Source organism: Rhinatrema bivittatum, chromosome 1 (genome assembly GCF_901001135.1).
Source record: "Rhinatrema bivittatum chromosome 1, aRhiBiv1.1, whole genome shotgun sequence".
In the NCBI taxonomy this organism is placed as follows: Eukaryota; Metazoa; Chordata; class Amphibia; order Gymnophiona; family Rhinatrematidae; genus Rhinatrema; species Rhinatrema bivittatum.
In genome coordinates, this window is record NC_042615.1 from 161,478,936 (window position 1) to 161,496,500 (window position 17,565).

The 17,565-nt window shown below is 44.3% G+C and overlaps 1 protein-coding gene across 3 annotated transcripts in view; it reads right to left on the minus strand.

The window, feature by feature from the left end:
- The window catches only part of WDR19 (WD repeat domain 19), a 410,737-nt gene that overhangs the window by 110,058 nt on the left and 283,114 nt on the right, over positions 1-17,565 (minus strand). For all 3 annotated transcript variants that reach the window (XM_029589326.1, XM_029589343.1, XM_029589335.1), the window contains exon 27: positions 15,778-15,890. In XM_029589326.1, coding sequence (XP_029445186.1) covers positions 15,778-15,890 — 113 coding nt within the window. The remainder of the gene's footprint in view (positions 1-15,777; positions 15,891-17,565) is intronic.

Below are 17,565 nucleotides of genomic sequence, written 5' to 3' on the forward strand. Positions count from 1 at the left end.
GGTTAGGAAAACGGATGCTTGTAAAATTGACGGTCCGTTTTCCTAACCCGCTGACAATCACCTCTCTTGGGTGCCGGCTACCAAGGAGGCGCTAGGGGCGCACATTTTGGCCCCATAGGATTTCTTATCTTGTGGACATGCCTGGACTAAGACATCCACTCCAAGAGCTTGAACATCCCTTGCCTGACTATAATCTCTCTACTTTCGCATTCTTGTGAGTCGCTATTAGATCCAGGTAAGGACATCCCCAGCGATCCATAATAAGACAAAACACTTCAGGAGACAGTTCCCATTCTCCCAGATCCAACTCATGATGACTGAGATAATCCACCTGCACATTGTCTACTCTTGATATATGGGAGGCTGACAGTGCTTGTAAATGAAGTTCCGCCCATGGCAGAAGGACATCCATTTCTAGAGAGACATGTAGACTTCGAGTCCATCCTTGGTGATTTATGTATGCCACCGCAGTCACATTGTCTGACATAACTTTCACCGCCTTTCCTTCTACTGGTCCACAAATTGAAGAAAGGCTAGTCGAATCGCCCGTGCCTTCAGCTGATTGATGGACCAAGTTGCTTCTTTGGGAGTCCACTGCCCTTGCGCCACCAACTCCTGACACTGTGCTCTCCAGCCCTGGAGACTCGCATCTGTGGTAACCACTAACCAGTCAGGAGTCTCCAAATCCATACCTTTTTCTAGATACTACCCACCAAAGAAGCTTCCGCCTCCCCTCCAGCGGCAAGGCCAGCATCCCATTGTACTCCTGAGACTGGGGATTCCATTGAGAAAGGAGAGACCACAGCAGAAGACCCATATGAGCACGTGCCTAAGATATAACCTCTATCGTCATGGCCATATCTCCCAACATCTGCAGATATGACCAGGCTAATGGGACGATCACCACGTGCAGGGTCTGGATCTGACCCCAAATCTTCTGAATACGAGACTCCGGGAGAAACACCTTGCCTTGTGCCATGTCGAACCAGATGCCCCAATACTCCAGGACCTGAGATGGCTGTAGGTTGCTCTTGGCTAAGTTTACTATCCACCCTAAGTGAGGCAATAACTGAACCACCCCTGGTAGTCATCACTCGGCTCTTTTCCAACGACTCAGCTCTGATTCAATCGTCCAAGAACAGATGAACCATAATGCCCTCCATCACCTTGGAAAAGCCCTGGGTGCCATAGCCAAATCGAAGAGCAATGCTTGGAACTGGTAGTGCTGACCTAACACTACAAAGTGCAGATATCGCTGATGCTGCTTGCAAATTGGAATATGAAGGTAAGCTTCCGACAGGTCCATAGAAGTGAGAAATTCTCCCTTCTTCATCGCCATGATCACTGATCTTAACATTTCCATCCGAAAATGGGTAACCCGGAAGGCCTGATCGACTCATGAGATCCAGAATAGGTCGAAAAGAACCCTCTTTCTTGGGAACCACATAGTAAATGGAATAGCACCCTGTGACCTCCTGATCTTTTGGAACTGGAACCACTGCCTTTAGGGTGAGCAACCATTGCAGCATGCCCTGGACTACTGACTTCTTTTCTTCGGAGTTGCAGGGGGAAACCATAAAAGCGTCTCAAAGAGGACAGATAAGTTTCAAAGAATATCCATCGCGCATCCTTTCCAAAACTCACTGGTCGGAAGTGATGTGGGTCCACCTCCGATAAAATTGAAACAGGCGACCCTCTATCTCCAGCACTGGAGGATGGACCCCCAAAACTTCATTGGGAGGAACGCAGGGTTCTGGAGCCAGAGGCGCTGTCTTTGCCTGACTTTCTTGGCTAAAAGGACTGAGATTTCCCAAATGTCCAAGACCTCTGAGTACTCGAACCTCTGGAGAAGTGAAAAAGTCGAGAGCTCCGAAATCGCCCCCCTGTCTTGAAAAAACCAGGGAGTCAATTTCTTATCCTCCAGAAACAGAGGAAATTTCGACTCTCCCCATCGATCTGCCATCTTCTCCAACTCCTTCCCAAACAACAAGTTGTTGTGGTTATGTGTATTTTGGTGGATCCTTGGGTGCTGTGAAAGTGACAACGCCCACGGGGAGGAGTCCCGTGAGGAGCCACAGCATTGGGCTAGACTCGTGCTACACAAAACACAGGAAAATGTTCTTTTATTAAACAGCTAGATGGTAGCCACCAGGTGGCAGTAGTGAGGTAGTCTGTAGTAGCAGTCCCAGGGACCTCGGCAGAGGGAGCCCTTCTCTCCCCGATGAAGTCAGGAGGTTCCGCAGCAGATATCCCAGCGAGGAGATACTGTGGGTGAGACAGACTGAGAGGTTAGAGTACTTAGAATAGCTGTTGGTATGCGATTCCACCAGATAGTAGATGAAGGTACAGGCACAGAGGCAGGGAGAGCAGGCCCTCGAGGAGCGAGTACCTGTTCCCTGAAAGGCACCTGAAATAAAGCAGAGGGCCCCCGAGGAGCAGGTACCCAAGTTAGTTGATTCCCCAAAGGGCTGAGAGAAAGCTTCCAGCGGCAGCACGGAAGCGGCAGAGTAGCATAGACAGGAATGGATTTGAGTCCTTGCTAACTCGGGGAGCTAGCAAATCAATGAGGCTGATATACCCGGATGGCGTGACGTCAGCAAGAGGGAATGCCCTCAAGGTTCGCGCCAAGGGTTGTATAAAGACGTGGGTTGCGCGCGCGAGCGCACCCTAGTAGATACCTGGGAGGAGCAATGGTGGAAAGCTGCACCATAGACATTCTGGGGACGCCAGAGAGCTTGGCTTGAAGACGCTGCGGTAGCCATCTTGCCCAGGTAACCGGGAGCAGCCGAGATTAAGGTGAGGCAAGTGGGGCAAAGCCTCACCTTAAGTGCCCCATAAAAGATAACTATGTAAGGTTCGATTTTGAAATAGTATCAGCAGACCAGTTCTGTAGCCACAAGAGCCTTCAGGCTGCAATCACCGAAGCCACCCCTTGTGCTGATGTGCATGCCAGGAAGGCAGCTCCTGGCTCCAGGTGTGGGCCATTCTCTCCCATAGCTTCCTGGGTCTCCTGGGCTAACTGTAACCTGGGCCTGGCCACCATACAACAGTAAGCTGAGATTTGGAGATTCATGGCCATTCCTTCAAAGGCTTGCTTCAAAATAGCCTCAATCTTCCTACCTTGGGCATCTTTTAAAGCCATACCTCCTTCCACCGGAATGGTGGTCCTCTTTGTTACAACACAGACTAATGCATCCATGTAAGGAAACTAGAGTTGCTCTCTTGCTTTAGGGTCTATAGGATACAATCCTGCTAAGGAGAGACCTCCTTTAAAATTAACCTCAGGTGTGCTCCATTCCAAATCTATCAGCTCCTGGATGGCCTCGTGCAGAGGAAAAACCAGGATGTCTTGCGCAAGCTGATCATTACAGGGTTCCGCTTCAGATCTTTGGTCGCTGCCGGCAAGATCTCCTCATACTCAAAGGCTTTCAAGATCTGTAAAATGAAATCGGACATCTCATCCCTGTGAAAAAGCCGCAGCATAGTTCTATGAGGCTCAGCATCTGGGGGAATCTCTCCCTCTTCCAATAATGGATTGTCAGGATCCCCCCCCCCAAGGATTATGACTCCCCATCTGAGTCTTCTGAAGGATCCCTGACCTCACCTTCTTCTCCCTCCATCTGCCTCCTTCTCTTCTTCCTCCTAGAACGAGGCAAGGACTCTCTAGAATGCTTTCTAGGTCCTAAGGAGGGAGACTTCTGAAGTGGGCGATCCTTAGCCTCTTCCCAGAACCTCCTTGCCCCTGACAGAAGGCATGGAGACCCTTAAAAAATTTAACCCATGAAGGGACAGAAGGAACCACATTCCCGGGGTAGGCAAAACCCTCTCAGAGCCCACTCCTAAGGGGATTGGCAGAAGAAGGTGCAGGTAAGGCTCCTCAACCACTTTGGTAGGAGTTGCTGCCACAACCCCTGCCTTTAAAGCAGGGGCCTCTGAGGTCCCTGCAAGAACAAACTCCCCTGTAGTGTCATCCCACTGGGCCTCCCCATACTTTTGACACACACTGAGGGACCTCCTGGGACTAAGAACCCTCATATGGCATGGTGAGCAGCTGCAAAGCTTCTTCCCACGCTGCTCCCCCGATGCCATGTCATACTCTCTCTCTTCCTCTAAAAGCTGGCAAAACGCAAAAAGTGGAACAAACATCTAAATAAATAAATAAATAAATAAATAAATAAATAAATAAAATAAAATGGTGCCTGCCACATATGGCTTTGCCGCTGAAACTTTGCAGGTTCTAAAATAAGCCGCACAGCCCTCCTAAATTGCGCAGCTGCGATCACAGCTATCTGCTGCCCGGCATGCAGAAGATCGCGCCGGCACCCGCTCCCAGTACTGCTCGACATGTGCATTTTTTTTTTTTATCAATAAACTTTCCACGAACAAAACCGGCATAATAAGAAAGAAAGGCAGGGAAAGAATAGAGGGAAGAAAGCAGGACCAGAAAGAGAAGAGGACTATGCAGCAAGGCTGAGCCCAAGGCCTCCTTACATTACCAGATCTATTCTGCTGACCAGAGGAGGGTAGGGCTGTAGCTTTCACCTCACTCCTGTCCTTTTTTTATTTTGTCTCCCGAGATTGGTTCTTGGACACTCAACTGAGGGAGGGAATTACTGCTTTCATTACAGGAGGTCAAACTGGCCAGTTCAATATACGCAGGTCAGAATCCACAAGCACAGATGCATGTCCACCACCTGCTGGAGACTGAGAAAAACTGGCTGGCTGGTGCCTGAGCAGAGCTCTATGAGGGTGAATTCAGCGCATCTTTGTTCTCTGTCTCCATCTGCTTGTTGGAGTGCACAACCTACTAGTGTGGACTGGCTTGCTTGGATGAAGAGGAAGAAGCCATTACTGAAGAAAAACTACATCAAAGTACATATGGAGTTTGCCACAAACATAAAACACATCTGTTGTATTAAACAGAAGTATAGAAACTCAAATAATCTAATGTCTCATTAGAGTTTTCAGTCTTAGTAAAACGCTCAGTGCTGACAAACGTGTCTGAATCTCTCATGATATAGATATATACACATACACACACTTTTTTATATAATTAAAAAAAAAAATATATATATATATTTATTTATTTATAAATAGTCCTCCAATACCAGCATGAGACAGCCATGTGACCTATTTATATGGCTCTGTTGCACCTATTTGTCAGGAGAGAACATATTACAAATATTCATGATATCTCATAAACAATTTAGAGCAATAACTTCTTCCCAATTACCCACTAGCAGAGAAAAGCAAGTTTGCTTACCGCAAACGGTGTTTCCGTAGATAGCAGGATGAATTAGCCATGCTTTCATGGGAGTCCTAAGCTCCCGATCACGCTAACTATATGTATCTATTTCTTTTTTTTTTTTTTTTGCGTGATCAAACATTGTGGATAGTCAAGTATGTAACTATGATATTACAGAATGTAGTACTGATTGTCCTAGTTTGGCATCGTCAACTGTTTGTTGATCTAAGCAGTAATGGGAAGTAAAAGTATGCAAGGATGACCATGTTGCCGCCTTGCATATGTCTATAGGTTGCACGTGATGGAGGTGTGCCATGGAGGTTGCTACAGCTCACACTTGATGTGCGTTCAGATGAGACGAGAGGGATAATTCTTGCTTCTGGTAGCAGAAATGAATGCATTGTGCAATCCAACTAGATATGGTCCTTTTAGCCACCGGAAGACCCGGCGAATTTGGGTTGAATGAGACGAACAACTGTGATGATCGTGAGTCTGATTGCGTTCTGGATTTGTAGTAGGCTAATGCTCTTTTACAGTCCAATGTGTGTAATAACTTTTCTTGGTCATTCTGATGAGGTTTAGGAAAGAATGTTGGTAGTTCTAAAGACTGATTTAAATGGAATTGTGACACTACCTTCGGCAGGAACGACGGATGAGTTCGAAGTACCGCTTTGTGATGGTAAAATTGTAGGTAAGGACTATAATGTACCAAAGCTTGAAGTTCGCTGACTCTGCGTGCTGAGGTTACTGCTATCAGGAAGACTACCTTCCATGTAAGGTATTTTATGTGAGCTGATTCTATAGATTCCAATGGAGGTAGCATGAATTGTTCCAATATGAGGTTGAGATTCCATGGTACTGGTGGTTTAGAAATCGGAGGACGCAAGTGAGTTAGGCCTCTGAGAAATCAAGATACCATTGGGTGGACGGATATAGGTTGACCTCCGTGTGGCCTATGATATGCTGCAATAGCGCTAAGGTGCACCCTGATTGATGACGTTGCCAGACGTGCTGTATATAAGGTATATAGGTAATCTCGCAAGAGTTCTGGTGTGCAATCTAGGGGGTGTAGGCCTTTGGATGTGCACCAGGTGGAGTATCTTTTCCACTTAAAACTGTAATTTCTTTTCCACTTAAAACTGTAATTTGTCTTTTGGAAGGTTTCTAGACTGTATAAGTATGTCCTGTCCCTGTTCTGTTTGGAGGAGCCACTCAATCTCTACGCTGTTAAGTGAAGGAATGAGTGCATCGGGTGAAGAAGAGTTCTGCCTTCTTGCGATAAAGGTCTATTTAATTCGGCAGTGTGACTGGTTCCTTTATCGAGAGATGGAGAAGGTAGGTGTACAATAGCTGTCTGGGCCAAGCTGGTGCTATCAGAATCAGCTGTGCTGCATCTCGTATGCATTTTTTAATAGTTTTTGTGATGAGAGGTATTGGAGGGAATGCATACACAAGTGGTTCCATCCACAGAACCAGGAATGCGTTCTGTGCAACTCTCCGATGGCTGATCCATACGGAGCAGAAACGTGGAACTTTTGCCTTGTTTTCTGTGGCAAACAGGTCCATTATTGGCATTCCCCACCTGACGAATATGTCTAATGTTACTTGTTGGTTCAACGTCCATTCGTAAGGGTAGAAGATGCGACTCAGCCTGTCCGCTCGAGAATTGATCGCTCCTGGCATATAGGTTGCTTGTACTTGTATGCAGTGACTATGCACGTGTTCCAGAATTTGTTATCGTTTCCTTGCATAGGGTCCAAGAACTAGACCCACTTTGCTTGTTTATATAAAACATCGCCACTTGATTGTCCATATATATCATGACTCGACGACCTTGAAGTTGAGGAAGGAATGTTCGTATCGCATTTCTGATTGCCCTTAGCTCCAACAGATTGATTTGAAAATTCTGTTCCTGGGTGGACCAAAGTCCCTGTGTTTGTGGATGGTCCAGGTGTACCCCCAGCCCTTGCGAGAGGCGTTGGTGGTCAAGACTGTATTGTGTTGAGGTGGATTGAACAAAGCTCCTTTGGTCAGTGTTCTCTTCTTGAGCCACCAATCTATATCTTTTTTCATTTCTAGGGTCACGGCAACTTTGCTTATTAGAGGTTGTGAGTGTTGTTTCCACTGTCTCTTCAACCCCCATTGTAGCCGGCGCATGTGTAATCTGGTGTTGGGTTCTGTGTAGATGGCCGCTGCCATGTGCCCTAGGACTGCGAGAACTTGACATGCTGTGAGATGTGGTGTTAATTGGAGGGAGCGCAACAGACGTCACATTTCCAAAGCTCTGTCTTGTGGCAAGAAAGTCCTGGTTTTCATGGTATCCAAATGAGCTCCTATGAATTGAAGAATCTGTGTTGGAGCTAGAATGGATTTCGGATAATTGACCTCTATGCCCAAGTGGTCTAAACACTGAATCGTCTGTTGTAGTTGATAGAGACGTGTCTCGGGCTTGGATGCTACAAGAAGCCAATCATCCAGGTATGGAAATATGCGGATGCCTGCTTGTCGTACATGTGCCACCACCACTGCCATGCATTTCGTGAAAACCCTGGGGGCCGCCGAAAGTCCACACAGTAGGACCTTGTATTGATAATGCTTGTCCTGAAATTGAAAAGACAGGTAGCGCCACGAAGAGGGGTATGTGGGTATATGCATCCTTCAGATCTATGGAACACATCCAGTCGTTGGGCTGAAGAAGTGATAGGATATTCTTTAATGACACCATCTTGAATTTTTCTTTGAGTAGGTGTTTGTTCAGCTCTCGGAGATCCAGAATTGGTCTGTGACCTCCTGTTTTCTTGGGAATTAGGAAATATGATGAATAGAATCCCTTGTTTCAGGCATGTGGTGGAACTAAGTTGCCCGTTGTTGTTGAAGGGATATGATTTCCTTCGTTAGCTGGGGTTGCTGGTGTCTTGTTATCCTGGCTGGTCAATGGGGTAACCAAAGCTTTGTTGAAAACTGGAGCTGGTATCCCTTTTCTACCATTTCTAGAACCCATTGATTGCTTGTTATTGATTTCCATTCTGCTAGGCGGGATGATATTCTGCCCGGTGGGTGTAGGTGTAGTGGTGGTGGCTGCACATTTAAAAAGATGATGGTGTTTTGGTGGAAGAAGTGGTTTGTTGGCTCTGTGGGCGTTGACCCCTCGGGCGACCTCTTTTTTGCTGCAGCTGCTGTTGTTGACTGCTTTGTGGCGGACTGTAGGCTGGCAGCTGAAATGGTGGGTAGTGCCGGAACGGCCTGCGTTGGTATGGTTGCTTACAAATTGGGGTAAAATATGTTCGTTGTGGAGGATACATAGATGGTTGTATCAAGGATTGCACTGCCACTGCTTGTTCTTTTAAGCTGGTTACCGTCTCATGAAACCTATCCCCAAATAGGTTGTCAGCTTTGCAAGGTAGGTTTTCTTAGTTTGCTATGTATGTCTTCGCATATAGCACTGCAGTGGAGCCACGCCATTCTTCCCACCGCTATGGCAGATTCTGAGATTCTTGACGAGGATTCGAACGTCTCATATATAGTGCGAAGGAGGTGCCGGAGGCCCTCTTCTATATCTTGAACCAGTTGAGTGATATCACTGGTATGATGTTCAGCCTCAGGAAGCATGATTTTTATGTTTTGTACACATTCATATAAATATTGAACTATATAGAATTGATGTTGTTGAATGCGGGCGGATAGCATTGCTCCCTGGAATGATTTCCTTGCAAATTTGTCCAGTAATTTCTGTTCTTTACCCGGTGGCACTGAAGCATGCAACCTGGATTTTTTCGCCCATTGCATGGCTGATTCTACCACCAGCAATGAATGAAGCAATTGCGGTATAGAATAGAATGGATATTGTCTAATTCTGAACTTTAAGTCAGTTTTCCTGGAGACCGGGGGAATCGTGAATGGCATTTCCAACGACTTCTCCAGCACTGAATCTAAGACCTTGTGAGATGGCAAAGAGGTCAGCTCAGCTGGGACGTCGAATATCTTTAGCAATCCCAATGTCTCTGCCCTTCGATCGGGAATTTTTTGAACTTCAAAGTGCAGGGCAGAACCCATCTTCTCTAGGAATTTTGGGTATGACAAATCATCCGGTGGAGAGTATGGCTCAGGAGGATCCTCTGGAGGGTCAGATGGATATCCGGTGGACGTAGCTGGTGACGTGTGAGGGGAGTCCGGGTCAACAATGAACAGAGGATCTCGTGGAAGAGGCAGATGTTCGGTAGGTTGAGGTGATGGATCTCTTGGTGATCTTACTTCTTTATCTTCTGGGGAGGAGGGCGTTGTAAGGTGTTGCGAGTCGTGATCACTTCCCATTGGGGAGGGATGCAACGTAAAAGTGGATTGCATGGCTTCAAAGAAGCCAGAGAGAGCTGATGATAGCTGGGTAAAAGCTTGCTGCGTCTGAGGCGGCATCTGAGGTTTACGATTTCTTTTTGAACTCAGAGGTGGCAATGCTGCTTGTAGGATAGCAGCATCCGGAGCCCCAGAGTGGTGTTTTGGTGGTTGTAAATTTTGAGTTACACTCCTCTTCTTTTGCAATGGCTCCTGTAGTCCCTTGTCTAATTCTCTATGTCTGGAACTAGATGAGAGATCTGTAAAAAGGTGTAAAGATGATGATGAGGATGCCGAAGAAGAATGTGAAGTAACTTGTATGTATTCTTCCTCTGAGTGTGGGGGAAAACTTGGCATTTGACCCCCAAGTGGTGATGGAGAGTGTTCTGAAATACGTGGGCTGGGTATTTTCTTTTGATCTCGGCAGGAACCTTCCTGCGACTTTTGATGTTTTTTAGTCGTAGTTGACTTTTGAGTCGATTTGGTTTCTTCCCATGAGGGTTGACACGGTTTTTTCTTCTGCAGGCCCATAATTTGTGATTCCTGTGCATTTGGCATAGATGATGACTGCACATGCGTTGAAATTTTCTCCCCATGTCTTGATCTCGACGCTCCATGCGTCGATGTGGACGTTCCATGCGTCGATCCCGACACTCTCTGCTTCGATGTTGACGCTTTTTTCGCCAGCTTTGACCACACTTGTAGTTTCGAAGCGGGATGTGTCATTGGCTGAGTCTATACTGGCGGGGGAATTTCTGTGTGACCTGCATTGAAGTTCCCCCACTCGATCGAGGCATGGACAACTCTCTCTCGGTGACTAGGCCTTTTTGAGGCCTGTAAATGCCAAGCCCTCCTTGCCTCCTTGCTCTCATGATGGCTTCCAATCCTGGAGGTCTGAGGCTCAACGGACGCTGCCCTTCTTACCTTCGGGGCCTTGTCCTTAGTCGGGCTCCGGGGAGGAATGGGTCTCCGATGGAGGGGGCGTAAGAACCCTCGCTGCCAGTTTTAGTTGAGAAATCTTCTGATCGCTGCCACTGAGCTCTTGGTGACATCCGGCCACAGTGTGGACAGGTGGCCTGCTCATGTTCGGGTCCTAAACACCGATAGCATCGATCATGTCCATCGGTGATCTTACCACATGAGCAGGGCTTGAAGCCTGACGGCCTAGGATCTAATTTCTTGGACATTTTGTTTTCCTTGCTGAGGAGAACAAAGCTCCGCGTGTAATCCCGCGCGCAGAAAAAACAGACTGAGGAGAATATGTTATTTCTGTGTGGGAAGGCACGCGCAGCCTCACAGAGCAAAACTCTGAATTCTACTGTGAAAGCTCTGCCTCCTGAGCCCTGCTATCAACGGGAAAAAAATCCCTCTCCTGTACTTTTATACTAATGCTAACTATGCCAAATTAATTTAGATGTAGCATGACTCTTCTTGGCAGCATGATTTTAGTCTGGGTAAGAAAGACTGAATTTACAATTATCATTTAATTCCTTCTTTCATAGTTGCTGTATGTATACCAGTGATAATATGCCAGCTAGCTCAAATGAGCTGACGTTTTGAGGCATGTGCAATTCTAAAACTTCACTGAGCCCACATGTAAATGGGGAACCAACTTAAATTTATTTTATTTAAAGTTTTATTTATTTATTTAAAGTTTTTTATATACCGGTGTTAGTGTGTACATCACATCGGTTTACATTATAACAGTAGCTTGGAAAATACATTAAACAGGGAAATACATTAAACAGGGAAATAAGGTATGGGCCGTGTGAACGTATAGAGAGGCATAGAAATATAAAGTAACTGGCAGAAGGTTCTGAACCTAAGAAGATAAGGTTCAGAGTTCCGATTCCTAACATATTGCAACTATTAATACATAACGAGGTAGATAACAGTAAATTTCCTATTAAAAGTGCCTATTTTACTCATGAGTCAATAGAAAGATCATGAAACTAGAATGGCAGATTCACAAAATAAACTGCTTTTTCTTTTTCAAGAAATGAATGGAAAAACTGACTAGCTGATGACATCATATTGCATTTTTCTGATCTGGTTCACATATACTAAACAAAGATCTTATCATTATGCAACATTTATGGGAAATATTAATAGGCTGGTGAATGGCAAGTTACTTGGATAATGTTAAACATGAAACTTTAGCCAATCTATTCAACAGGACTTAACTGGTTAGATTTCCTGCTGAATATACTCAGCTAAAATTATCCAGGTAAAGTTATCTGGGTAACTGTGTCGCTCACCAGCTTGCTAAATATGGAAAAGAAATAACAAAAAACAAAACAAACAGCTGAGACACAGCCGATTTCCCCACCTCCAGTTCCTCTCTCACCAAATCTCTTAAAAAATTATCAGGTTAAGCGGGGCTGATCTCACCCCCTTCCTTTTTCTTATTATTTGAGTAAATCCTCCTTCTCACCACCTGAAATATCCAAAAGGCTCCCAAATTCAGAGCTGGAGGAGTAGTCTCTTACATAAGAACATAAGAACATAAGAAAATGCCATACTGGGTCAGACCAAGGGTCCATCAAGCCCAGCATCCTGTTTCCAACAGTGGCCAATCCAGGCCACAAGAACCTGGCAAGTACCCAAAAACTAAGTCTATTCCATGTAACCATTGCTAATGGCAGTGGCTATTCTCTAAGTGAACTTAATAGCAGGTAATGGACTTCTCCTCCAAGAACTTATCCAATCCTTTTTTAAACACAGCTATACTAACTGCACGAACCACATTCTCTGGCAACAAATTCCAGAGTTTAATTGTGCGTTGAGTAAAAAAGAACTTTCTCCGATTAGTTTTAAATGTGCCCCATTCTAACTTCATGGAGTGCCCCCTAGTCTTTCTACTATCCGAAAGAGTAAATAACCGATTCACATCTACCCGTTCTAGACCTCTCATGATTTTAAACACCTCTATCATATCCCCCCTCAGTCGTCTCTTCTCCAAGCTGAAAAGTCCTAACCTCTTTAGTCTTTCCTCATAGGGGAGTTGTTCCATTCCCTTTATCATTCTGGTAGCCCTTCTCTGTACCTTCTCCATCGCAATTATATCTTTTTTGAGATGCGGCGACCAGAATTGTACACCTATATTCAAGGTGCGGTCTCACCATGGAGCGATACAGAGGCATTATGACATTTTCCGTTTTAGTCATCATTTCTTTTCTAATAATTCCCAACATTCTGTTTGCTTTTTTGACTGCCACAGCACACTGCACCGACGATTTCAATGTGTTATCCACTATGACACCTAGATCTCTTTCTTGGGTTGTAGCACCTAATATGGAACCCAACATTGTGTAATTATAGCATGGGTTATTTTTCCGTATATGCATCACCTTGCACTTATCCACATTAAATTTCATCTGCCATTTGGATGCCCAATTTTCCAGTCTCACAAGGTCTTCCTGCAATTTATCACAATCTGCTTGTGATTTAACTACTCTGAACAATTTTGTGTCATCTGCAAATTTGATTATCTCACTCGTCGTATTTCTTTCCAGATCATTTATAAATATATTGAACAGTAAGGGTCCCAATACAGATCCCTTCCTTTAGTTGGCTTAATATATAAGCACTGATAATACTGACAAATCCCAGGATTTATGCATTAATTTATTCACTGCACTCCTTTACTGACTGGTCTTTCACTGATAGCTGAAGGACTAATCCATATTCAAAACTCACACTTCCAAAATACCCCAACCCTGCCTCTTTTTTATCCAGCTCAGTTCTGAATGGGGATTGGCCCTTCAGCTATCAGTGAAAGGCTAATCAGTGAAGGCATGCAGTGAATAAATTAATATATAAGTCCCAGGAGCTGTCAGAGCTATCTGCACTTATCATTTAAGTGAGTGGGAAGAGACTATTCCTCCAGTTCTGCTTTTGGGAGCCTTTTGGGTGTTCCGGCTGGGAGTTGGGGATTTACATAAATATTTTGAAGGTAGAAAAAAGGAATGGGATCAGCCCCAACCCAATTATTTGAGAGATTTTGAGGGGAGGAGCTGGGTGGTGTGGGAACAGGGTAAAAATCGACCGTGACTTGGCTGCTCGGGATTTTTTTTCCACTGTTTTTCAGATAACTTTAGGACTGCAAATCTTTCAACTAGAATTGCTGGATAACTTTACCTGACTAGTGCTAGCTGGGTAAATTTAAACAATGCACCCAGAATGCCCCCACCCTGCCTCTTTTCTATCTGGCTAAATTTGAGTCGAGTAATGACTTACCTGACTCAAACTTATCTGGTCAGCAGGACAGAATACTTAAAACTTGGGAATTATCCAGCTGTCCTGAACTTAGCCGAACTAATCCTTTTGAATATCAATTATTTTTTAGGGGCCTGGGAAATGAAATAGTTTTATGAATTTGAAATGATGAAGGACAACTAGAGAATTTTAAATGAGCAAAACAAATGTCAGGCAATTTTATGATCAACATATATAGGGCCTGATTTTCAAAAGCATTTATGAACATACATTGAAAATTGGGGATTTGTATGTGAAAGTTTATACAGAAAGGTATTCCATATGTACTTTTGTACACTGAAAAGAAGCATTTTGGGAGAGGTGGGGCCGAGCTGGGGCAGGGAAACCATTTACGCACATACATTTGATTTTAGAAAGTATGGAGCCAACATAATATGGCTTGCACTGAAATCAGCACAAATATTTTGCACTTTTTTTTTTTTTTTAGCATGCATGGCAAAAGCAGGTGCTTTTGCGGGATGTAGAAAGGGAATAGCATGCAAATTAGACACATGCAAAAAAAACACGTGCAAGATCAAATACACACGCCAATACCCACATAAAAGCCCCGATGCAGAACCCACAGGAAAAACCTGCATTAAAATAGACACAATTGAAAAAAATGCTGTATTTCTAACTTAATGCTGATTTCATCGGCCCCACCATGTTATTAAAAAAATTAATTGTTTCAGCTCCATTGATGGCATTAGTGTGGTTGTATGTCTGTGCAGTCTTTTCCTCATTGGGCACCCGGGGCAGCTCGGCATAAATCAGCCCCACCTGAGAGAGCAGGAGCCCGGACGGACGGACTGGTGATTTCTGGGGGCTACAAACAAGCACTGACACCAAGAGCCACAGTGCTTTCACTTAACTCCTGCCCTGATCCAGTTGCTAAAAAATCCACTTAAAAAATCCCACACTAACCAATCTCCCTGCTAACACGGCTCCCTGCCTAGCCCCTGAATAGATAATTTCCTCCTTAACATGCTATTTGCATGCACTCGTGCAATACCTGCCGAGGGTTATTGAGTGGGTATGTGCGCACGTGTTTTCTGCGTTAAATGCATTATTACAAACACACATAAGATTAGCACAGAAAACCACGCATAATTACCCACACAAAAACCCGCAGCAGGCTTTGCGCAGCTAATTACATTGGCCTCTATACGTATAAACATGCACATACATATTTACACCTGTTTCCTAGTAGGTGTAAATGTGTATGCTGTGCAAGGATATGGGCCCGCCCATTACTTTTTGTGAAAATTCAGGCTGTCTGCGGGCACATTCTACACACACTCTTTAGCCCTCTATGGGATGTTATAAAATTACCCTCTTAGAGGATCATTTTCAAAAGCCATTTATCCAGGTAAATCCAGATTTACTTTGGTAAAAAGGCCATTGGAAAAATACCTGCCTTTAACCTGGTTAAAAATACATGGAAGTTTCCACAGCATGCGTGCTTTTAGCCGGGTGAAGGGGAGGTGTTCCCTCAGGATCGTGTTTTGGGGGAGAATGGATTTTCAGATACACACGTACTATTTCCCAATCAAATTTAGCCTGCTCAAAAAGCAGGTGCAAAGTTTGCAGGACAATTGTACCCATGGACAATTTTCATAAGGCAAGTATATGTGGACGCTCCCTTTTTAAAAATTTGTAAAAAAAATCCACTGCTGCAAACTACCTGTGGATTTTGCACCTGAGGAGGCTGTTTTGAAACTCCCTACAACCATCCCCCAATAGCTCAAATCTAGTGGCCAAATATTACTATACAAAATCATCTCATCACCAGTTTTGTCTCAGAAGGTAGCCAAATAACTAGTAAGTTGCAGGAGGCTTTCTGCTAGTGTAGGCACATTTCTACAAATTCCAGTTCCACTGTCTAAGGTCTTGGTTAATGTCTTCAACCAATTTCATTTCCCTAGTGTTGAATATTTTCTGCTTACCCGTGCATACTGATTACACAGCAAAAAGAACTTGCCAGCCTGAAAATGTTTCTTTTCTGCTTCAAAGTACAATGCAATGCTCTGATAATCCTCATTGCTGGTATTCTCAGAACCTGTAACAAATACAAATATTTCTCAGCTAGACGAAATGAAAAACTTAAAGGAATTCATTCACTGCAAGACATTTAACACAAAAGGCAGACACGTTCTTTACTTCATTGTGACAAAGTATTTTAGCTTTACTGGATTTATTAATAACTTTTCAATCCATAAAACTCTGGACATAAATGTTACATAAGTATGTGGATTATATTGTGAGAAGGAGAAAAGCAAAGTTTCTTACCTGTAACAGATGTCCTTCGTGGACAGTAGGACAAACCAGTCACACAAGTGGGTGGTGTCACCACACGGTGCAGACATGGAATGTGCTCTCTTTAGAACTCAGAAACACCTAGAAGTCTTTCTGAGCATGCATAGGTATTCCCGCACAACTGTTGCTATGTAAGCCTCCTCCATTCCTTTACTGGCCAAGCTTTAACTCTAGAGCTGGTTTGTTCTACTATCAATGGAGCACACTTATTACAGGTAAATAACTTGGCGTTTTCTGTGGACAAGCAGGATGAATTCAGTCATGCAAATGGGGACTCCCAAGTTGAGGGTTGTAATGAAATATTTAAATTTTTTTTAGATATGGAGGAATTTCTACCTGATAAAAAAAAGCAGAAGGTGAGTTGAAGCTCTTAATTACATGTTTTACTTCTTAGCTAGAACTACAATTATTGTTAGAGTCTTCGTTGAGACAGCACTGTTTCATAAAAGTATGTACAGAGGACCAAGTGGCCATTTTGCAGATATCTTGAATTGAGGCAGAATGGAAATGAGCCACTGAAGTTGAAGTCGCTTATCTACTGAGTATTAACCTTGGCAAGAAGATGCTTTCTAGACTGTGTGTAGCAATAGGAAATGAAGTCATAGCCATGTAGAAAAGGTTTATTTCTTAACCGGTAAGCACTGCTTAGCTGGGTCATGAGAGAAACAGTTGTGGAAATTTTCTGAACAGCTTGAATCTTTTTTTTTTGTGTAATTAACGGTTTTTATTGTATTGCAAACATATCCAGTAACAAAAAAACCCCATGAGCACATTTGTCCTTATGTACCTACATGGTTCAAACAGCATAGGGTACAACAAAGTTTTGTGTTACCACCCCAGTAGGTTACCCCCCCCCCCCTTCCCTTCACCCTTACCCACATCGCCCTTCCGCCCCCCCCACCCCGTCCCAGAGTTTCCCAGGAGCCAGTCCTTATTCAGTCCCATATGAGAGGGGGCATCGTCACAAGCAGCTAGAGAGTTCTTTCAGTCATTTATTGAGAAGCAAACTGCGCAATCTATGAGGCAGGGATTGGAGATACGCATCCCAGGTAAGCAAAAACATTCGACGATGCCGTGGTGATGTCCAGGAGGTCATATTATCCATTTGTAGCATCCTATGTAAATGGTTGCGCCATTCCCAAAACGTAGGGGGAGCAGCATCCTTCCAGTGGAGCAAAATCACCTTCTTTCCCACATAGCTAGCCTTCCAGAGGAACAGGCGGGGTCCCATGCCCCGCAGTTTCAGATCAAGTACATTGTCAAATAACAGAATATGGGGGGCGAGGGGTACACATATATCTAGATGTTCTGTGAGGTAATTGGCTATTTTAGCCCAATATCGCTTAATCATTACACAGCCCCAAAACAGGTGCGAAAGTGTACCAACTTCCCAGTGACACTTCCCACAGAGGTCTGAA